We start from the raw sequence: 8,624 nt of genomic DNA on the forward strand, positions 1-8,624 counted from the left end.
AAAGAAACCCACAAGTACTTGACAAGACGGGACTTTTGACAATCAACTTTTGACAAGTCCTCCAGGGTACACCAAGCACTGGAGGACACCCCCATGTCTGTCCATGAAATGACACCAAGAACAGTTTCGCCTCCAACTCTACCACCACAGAAAGAAACTGCAGACAGAAAGTTAAAAGATGACCTGAAGACGACTGATCAGTCTTGACATTTTATGCTAGTACATCTACGTGTTAAATACGGAGCAGCCCGGCCAGGTTTGCTATCCCCACAGTGTACTACGTCCATATAAATGAAAGAAATTCTCCAAGCGTCCTTTCATTCTTTTCTTCATAATGAAGCTTGAAACACAAACTTCAATATAGTAACTATTCACCATTTTGCAAAATCCTCCTCCACCGCTCTGCATAAGCTAATCAAGAAAAATTTAAAAGACCAAAAAAAAAAAAAAACCTGACAACTCAGTCTTCCAAAATATGCCCTTTATCGAATCACCCTCCTCTCCCATCATGTATTTTCAAACGCAAAAAAAAAAAAACACAAAAACCAACAGACACTGGCAGTTCGAGACACAGAAAAAAAGCACAACCATCCTTTCTGTAGTACCACCATTAAAACACTCGGAGAAGAGGAAAATAACTCAAGGCAGGCAAATTAAAACCATTCTGCACATGGCAAAAAAAAAAAAAAGTCCTAATGTCCCCCAATCTATAGCCACAACAGCACTGCTTCCTCTCTTTCGGGGCCAGCACCAAGGAGCAAAGGATACAAGTGTCAAATCCAGTGTCTGTAGGGAAAATTCCTTCCCAGAAACCATCTAGCGAGCACGAGGCGTTGCACCCAGCACCACACAAACACAGCCCCAAAGCCATCGCCCACCCCCACCCCCTAAATGCAGGTGAGGTACCGCGATCAACAAGTTGGAAAGAGGGCACCGAGCACAGCCGGCTCCCCTCCGCCCCGCCTTTCAACACACACACGCACATAAACACGCCCGAAGTGCTCCGGCGCGGCAGCCTGCCCCGTACCTGGTGGAGGTGCCTTTCCTCACGTCGCAGATGCTGCATTTGAAGGCTTCGGCGCTGTTCCTGAAGGTGCAGACGCTACAATCCCAAAAGCCTTCGTCGGCCGCAGGTTTCGCTTGTCTTTTCGGCCTTTGGAGGAGCGGGGCGCCGGGACGAGGGGCGGGCAGCAGGAAAAGAAGGGGGTTAGAGGAGAGGCTCGCAAAATGAAAATAAAATAGAATTTAACTACAGCAGCCCGGGGCGCCGGGGGCCGTCGCCGACCTCCCCGGCAGCCGCCGCTGGAAACTTCGCCCGGCGCCCGCCCGCCCAGCCCGAGCCTCCGGGGAGGCCGGGAGGCCCGGAGGCCGGAGCGCCGCCCGGGGCCCCCGAGAGGCCGCGGCCGGGGCGCGGCGGGCCGCCGAGCCAGCGTGGGCCGCGGCGGGAGCGGCCGGTCCGGAGGGCCGCCCGCGCCGCCTCCTCCCCACCTGGCTAAATCTCCCTTTGTCTGGGAGGAGCGGCGGCGGAGGCCGGCGGAGAAGCCGCCATGGCTGCGGCGCGCACGGCCCGGCCCGGCCCGCCGAGCGCCGCCGCCTCCCGCCTCGCGCCCGCCCGCCCCGCTCGCTCGCTCGCTCGCGCCGCCGCCGCCGCCGGTCTCCATCTTAGCCGCGCCTCCGCCCGGGCGGCTCCGGCCTAGTCGCCGCCGGCCCCCGCCCGCCCGCCGCGCCGCAGGTACCTGGTCGGGCTCTTCTTGTCGCCCATGGTCATGGACGCGCTGTCCCCAGCCCCCCCAAGCCCAAGCCGGCGCCGCCCGCGGGAGAAACGCCGCCGCCGCCGCCGCCGCCGGGAGTCGCCGCGGACCGGCCCCCTCCCTCCCCCGCGCCCGCCCGCCCGCCGCCGGGGCTCGAGCTCGGCCGCCGCCGACGCCGCCGCCAGTCTCCGGACGAGACTAGTCCCCGCCAGCGCCGCCTCCGCCGAGTGACTGACGAGGGGCGGGGCCGCGCGCCGCGCGTCACGCGCCGGCCGGCCAATGGCGGCGCGCCGGCCGGGCCCAGGGGCGGGGCCGGGGGCGGGGCGTCGGCGGACGTGGGCCGGCCGGCGGCGTGCGTGCCCGGGAGCGTGTGCGCGCGGGGGGCGCGCGTGCCTGCCGGGGGCCCCGCGCGGCGGAGCGTGCGAGCGCGGCGGGGCGCACGTGGCCGCGCGCGCGCGCGCCTGAGCACGGGGGCCGCCGACAGGCCGGGGGGGAGGGGGGGCTCCGCGCACCGCCGCGCGGGACAAGTAGTTCGGCGCAGTTGGCGGCGCCTCGAGGCGTGCGGCTTGCGGGCTGCGGGCGGCCCGGGCTCCCGAGCCGGCCACGCGGAGCTTTGTAGCCGCGTCCCCCGCTCCGGGCCCCGAGGCGGGAGGGGGCTCGGCGACGCGGGTGTGGCGGGACTCGGGGCTCCCCCAGGCCAGCCCCGCAGCCGCGGCACGCTCGCCGGCTCCGACTCCCCCCGAGCCCCAGCAAGGGCGTTTCCCCCCAAGAAGTTGCTGCCAGCTTCGTCACCTTGACCTGCAGCTCCAGCGGGAGGCTCGGCCTCCCCCGCCCGCGGGCGTCGGGAGGTTCACACGCACAATGGCTGGGGAGCTCGCGCGCCCGAGCCTGGCACCCCGGGAGCGCCGGGGCCTGGCGCTGGAAAGCCCGAAGGTGGAGAGGAGTAGGGGCCTCACTTTCCGCCCCGCTCCAGCATGCACTAGCCAAGTGGACTTGAACGCGAGCCCTCCGCGCTGGAGGAAAACGACCTGCCTTCTAAGGCCCCAAAGGGCCCCGGCTGGAAGCCCCAGGTGGGGGAGGGACAGGCCCCGCCTTGGAGGCTACTGGTGGGGGCCGGGGGAGGTTAGGCGGGCCCCTTTAACATGCAAACACCGAGTACCTTGTTATCGCCGGGACTGCCCCCTTAGGAAGCTCCCGACCCGGGACACCGGCTGAGGCTGGGCACCCTGGGAGCAGGAAGTCCTGGGATCTGGAGGCAGAGAATGTGACAAGATAAGTTTGGTCGGCACGAGGAGTCCTCCCAGGCAGGCACACCCAGGAGCGCCTGCAGAAGCTACAGTTTAGCGAGGGTCAGCCACCTACCAGGCTGCACACGCCTCCTCACACGAGGAGGGGAGAGGGAGGAAGAGGGAAGGTGGCTCCCGAGGAGCTCAGGAACTGCACAGGAACCCGCGGCCCTGCGCCCGCAGCCTTGACCTCTGGTGACTGCCTGGAGCGCTCCCAGGACTCGGCCTGCGTGAAAGCTCACTGGTACAATGCCCCTGGGTTCAATCCCCAGTACCCCCCCCCCACACACACACACACACTAAAGGAAAGAAAAATTCCACTAGAAGTAGGATGTGGTGGTGTGTGCCTGTAAGCCCAGTACTTGGGGGGCTGAGACAGGAGTACCACAGTCTTGAGGCCAGCCTCAGCAATTTAGTGAGACCCTTTCAAAATTAAAAGTGGGAGGGGAACTGGGAATATCTCAAAGATGAAATGCCCCAGTTCAATCCCCAATACCAAAGGAAAAAAGAAATTCCACCGGAGGGTGGTGCTTGCCTAGTGGCCTCCAGAGGGAAACTGGGGACCTGGGAGTCACGTTTGGACCGGTCTCAGGAAGTTGCAGAAGCTGGCCTCTTGGTCCCCTTCTCAGCCTCCAGCACTGGGCTTACCGACACCCTGTTCTCTGGTGTCTGCTCTTGAATCTGGCTGGCACCTTCTGTTCTACATGATGTGCTCCGTACTTACCTACAGTGTTGCCTCTTATTTCTGTCTCCTAAGTGGGTAGAATCCCCCTGCAGTTCCACCACAATTTATTGAATCCCTAGGACATTAACCTTTCCAAAACAGAAATGGTATACAGCACGTCTTTTTTTTTTTTTTCCCCAGTACTGGGGATGGAACCCAGGGGCATTCTACCTCTGAGCGACACCCCCAGCCCGATTTTTTATCCTTTATCTTGAAACAGGGTCTCACTGGCTTGCAACATGTCTTTCTAAGGAAAGAATAAAGAGTTAAGTTCTGGGAGATCACCGTGTGGTTGTATGTGTGGAGGCTCTAATTTGTTCAGATGTGGGAGGTGGATATCAATCGGAAGCCTCCCTACTCCAGCGTGGGTCTCACTGGCACTGCGCCCTGTGGCTGGGCTGCGGGACTTTCAACCGAGCTAGCTGGCTGAGTATCCAGAAGGTGTGGCCTCAGAGGGGGATGAGAGGCCACAGCCCCTCTCTGCTCCTCTGTTCCCTAGCTGCAAATCGCAGTTCTGGTTTCCTCTGAAGGAAGGGTTCTCCTGCTTGGAAAACCACTTGGAAGCCCCCACGTCACAGTAGATACAGGTTAAAAGGTCTCCCCCAAAAATGTCTGATGTAAACGTTGCCACCAGCACACAGACAAGTGAAGAGACCGCATCTAAGCCGGACAGGAGGGTGCAGGTCTGTGATCCCAGGACTTGGGAGGCTAAGACAGGAGGATAGCAGGTTCAAGGCCAGCCTCAGCTACTTAGTGAGGCCATCCTCAACCTAGTGAGATCTTGTTTCAAAATAAAGAATAAGAATAGGGCTGGGAGTGTAGCTCGGAGGTAGATTGTCCCTGGGTTCCATCTACGATGCCACGAAAAAAGAAAAAGACCACATGTAAGCCAGGCATGACGGGTGGTGCACACTTGTAATCCCAGCATTCGGGAGGCGGAGACAGGAGGATCATGGTTCGCAGACAGCCTCAGCTACTTAGTGAGGCCCTCTGCAACTTAGTGAGACCCTGTTTCAAAATGAAGAATAAAAAATAGGGCAGGGGCTGTAGCTCGAAGGTCAAATGCCCCTGGGTTCCATCCCCAAACCCGCAAAAAAAAAAAAAAAAAAAAAAAAAAAACACGTACACTCTCCTTCCTCTCAGCTCTGGCCCTGTCCCATGCATCTCTGCTGTTCCTGGAGAGACGGGCCACAGGACCTTTATATCTGCCATTCCTGCCACCTGGACCAGTCTCTCCCAAGATGTCCATAGCACCAGCTGCCCGCTTTCCTCTGGGGCTTTATTCAAAAGTCACAATTCTCGCTGAAGTTTGCCCTGGTCACCCTATGGTCTCCTCAGCATTTATGACTATCAGCAGACCCGGAAGCCCACTTACTGTTTGTTTAGCAGATCCCTGTGGAGCCTGTAACCTCCGCAAAGCAGGGGTCCGCTGCTGGTTTCCCCTGCCAGTATTCACCCAGCGCCTGGAACAGCGCTGGTGTACATGAATTCAGACACCTTTTTTTTTTTTTTTAAATAATGATAATGTCTTGAGCGGGGCGTGGTGGCACACGCTTGTAATCCCAGCACTCGGGAGGCTGAGACTGGAGGATCATGGTTTGCAGCCAGCCTCATCTACTTAGTGAGACCCTGTTTCAAAACAATTAAAAATAGGGCAAGAGGTATAGCTTGGAGGTCGAATGCCACTGGGTTCCATCCCCAGACCCGCAAATAAATAAACAAATAAATAAATAAATAAAGTAATGTCTTGAGCTGCACCCAGGTGTCGTGGTTGTGCTGTGCTGGGGACTAAAAGGCCAGAAAGACCTGATAGGCTTAATTTCTAATCTTTTAGCATTTACTTTCTGGTTGAGGGACCAGACATTAGAAAACTGATTAATGACTGATTGACACGAAGGTGCCAGGTGAGAGGGGGGGTGACGAAAGGGGCCTCAGGGCCATGAAAAAGTCTGCTGGTGCAGACCTGTCATCCCAGTATTTGGGGGGCTGAGATAGGACGATCACAGGTTTGAGGCTAGCCTCAACAACTTGGGAAGACCCTCTTTCAAAAGAAAACATAAAGCCGGGCATGCTGGCTCACATCCCTGTAATCCCAGTCCTTGGAAGGCTAAGACAGGAGGATCATAGGTTCAAAGCCAGCCTCAGCAATTCAGGGAGACCCTCAACAACTTAGTGAGATCCTGTTTCTAAATAAAGTATAAACTAGGTCTGGGAGGAAAGCCTGGAGGTAGAAAAGCCCCTGGGTTCCACCCCCAGCACCACACACACACACACACACACACACACACACACACAATAGTAAAATGGGCGGGCGTGGTGGTGCACGCTTGTAATCCCAGCATTCTGGAGGCTGAGACAGGAGGATCGTGGTTCGTGGACGGCCTCAGCTACTTAGTGAGGCCCTTTGCAACTCAGTGAGACCTGGAAGTCGCCCCCTGTCTTCAGGGTCCCCAGGTGTCAAGGGTTCCACTGAAACTTTTAGATCTAGCACGAATGAGAAAAAAAGACAGGTGACTGGTAGAGGTTGAGCCTTCAATCCTGATTGCTAAGAATCAACGTGCTACTTTTGCACGGTTTTGTGGCCTAGGAGGGAAAATTGTTGCAGGGTGTGGTGGAGCCTGTCTGTGATCCCAGTCACTGGGAGGCTGAGACAAGAAGATCGCAGTTGGAGGCCAGCCTCAGCAACTTAGCAAGACCCTGTTCCCAAATAAAACATAAAAAGAAATCTTGAGATTTCTTAGAAATGATACAAAAAAAACATGGGCCATAAAAAGAAGTTGATGGTTGAGATGCCATCAAAATTTAGAACTTCTCTTTGAAAGACACTGTTGAAAAAGATGAAAAGATATGGGTACAGTATCCCACACCTGTCATCCCAGGACTTGGAGGCTGACTCAGGAGGATCACAGGTTCAAGGCCAGGCTCAGCAAATTAGAGAGACCTTCAGCAACCTAGTGAGATCTTGCTTCAAAATAAAAAAGTTAAAAGGGCTGAGGGTGTAGCTCGGAGGTAGAATGGAGGTAGAATGGAGGTGCCTGGAAGCAATGCCCAGCACCACATACACACAGACACACACACACACACACACACACACACACACACACACACAATTTTAATGCAAGAATCAGGTACAATGCCACACAACTATAATCCCAGAGACTAGAGAGGCTTGAGGATAACAATTTTAAGGGCAGCCTGGGCAATCTGACAAGACCCTACCTTAAAATAAAAAATAAAAAGAGTTGGGAATATAGCTTACTGGCAGAGAGCCCCTGGGTTCAATCCCAGAACCAAAAAAAAAAAAAAAAAAAAGACTGGGAGAACATGTTTGGAAAACCCATATGTGGTATAAAGGAACACTTGCGGAAAGCATGAAGAACTTGCCCAGTGAGAAAGGAGGCGACCTCATGAAGACAGGAGCGGAAGACACAAACGGCCAGTTTTTCAGAAAATGGCTGAAGGCGCCGCATCGTTATGCGGTAGGGAAATCGCGAGTTAATCCACAACGAAGTACCATGGCACGTTAGATTGGATGGCTTAAATAAAAAAAAAAAAAGTCTCCAACAATGCCAAGAGCTGGGAGGAAACAGAGCAGCCCTCCCACATTACCAGTGGGAGCGCAATATGGTACGTTTCCTCTGGAAAAACAGTTTGGCAGTTTCTTATCAAGTTAAACATACACTTACCATATGCGCCAGCAAGCCCACTCCTAAGACTCACCAAGAGAAGCGAAGGCATATGTTCACACACAACCCCGGACTCGGATACTCACAGCAACCAATCTCTGCTCGCCAAAACTCAGAAGCAACCCAGATGCCCTTCAGCCGGGGAATAATTAACAGGTCGCGGTATATCCAGGCTGTGGAATACTACTCAGCTATTAAAAGGGACACACCACCAGCCCAAGGCAATATGCTCGAATCTCAACTGGAGAACTGTAAACGAAAGAAGTCGGTCTCAAAATGTCATGTGCTACCGGGCGCGGCGGCCCACGCTTGTCATCCCCGCGCTTGGGAGGCGGAGACAGGAGGATGGCGCAGGTTCGAAGCCAGCCGCGCCGGCCTAAGAGACCCTGTTTCCGAATAAAAATATAAAATAGGTCTGGAACTGTAGCCCGGAGGTAGAAGGGTTTCCAGGAACCCCAGTACCACCAAAATAATAAAAAATAAAAAAGGCATGTGCTGAGAAGATCCATTTATGTGACTTTCTGGCAAAGGCAAAACTGTATAGATAGAGAAGAGAACCATGTTTACCAGGGTGTGTGTGTGTGTGTGTGTGTGTGTGTGTGTGTGTGTGTTGGTGGGGTGGAGGAGTTGGCTGCGAAGTGGGGAGCAACAAGAGAGAATGGGGGCGATGGAAATATTGTGTATCTTACAAGACAAAGCACAGCCGGGAGCAGTGGCGTACTCGTCATCCCAGTACTTGGGAGGCTGAGACAGGAGGATCATAAGTTTGAGGCCAGCTTGGGCAACTTAGCTTGGGCAACCTTATCAAAATCAAAATCAAAAGGGCTGGGGCATAGGTCGGAGGTGGAACGCCCTTGGGTTCCATTGTTAATACCACAAAAAGAAGACAGAGAAAGCCAGGTACGGTGGTACACTCCTGTAATCCCAGCACTTCCAAGACTGAGACAGGAGGATCTCAGGTGAGAGGCCAGCCTCAGCAACTTAGAGAAACCCTGTTTCAAAATAAAAAAATAAGGCCGGGCGGGGTGGCGCACGCTTGTAATCCCCGTGCTTGGGAGGCGGAGACAGGAGGATCGCACAGGTTCGAAGCCAGCCTCAGCTACTTAGTGAGGCTCTCAGCAACTTAGTGAGACCCTGTTTCCAAATAAAATATAAAATAGGTCTGGGAGTATAGCCC

General features: G+C 55.3%; 1 protein-coding gene across 1 annotated transcript in view; it reads right to left on the reverse strand.

The window, feature by feature from the left end:
• Nucleotides 1-1,768, reverse strand: part of RYBP (RING1 and YY1 binding protein) — a gene marked incomplete at both ends in the record, with an annotated part of 47,687 nt that extends 45,919 nt beyond the window's left edge. The window contains 2 exons of the mRNA XM_080718104.1: nucleotides 1,028-1,153; nucleotides 1,737-1,768. Of these exons, the coding sequence (XP_080574230.1) occupies nucleotides 1,028-1,153; nucleotides 1,737-1,768 (158 nt within the window). The remainder of the gene's footprint in view (nucleotides 1-1,027; nucleotides 1,154-1,736) is intronic.
• Between the last annotated feature and the right edge of the window lie 6,856 nt (nucleotides 1,769-8,624).

Source organism: Muscardinus avellanarius (assembly GCF_963383645.1).
Source record: "Muscardinus avellanarius genome assembly, chromosome: 22".
In the NCBI taxonomy this organism is placed as follows: domain Eukaryota; kingdom Metazoa; phylum Chordata; class Mammalia; order Rodentia; family Gliridae; genus Muscardinus; species Muscardinus avellanarius.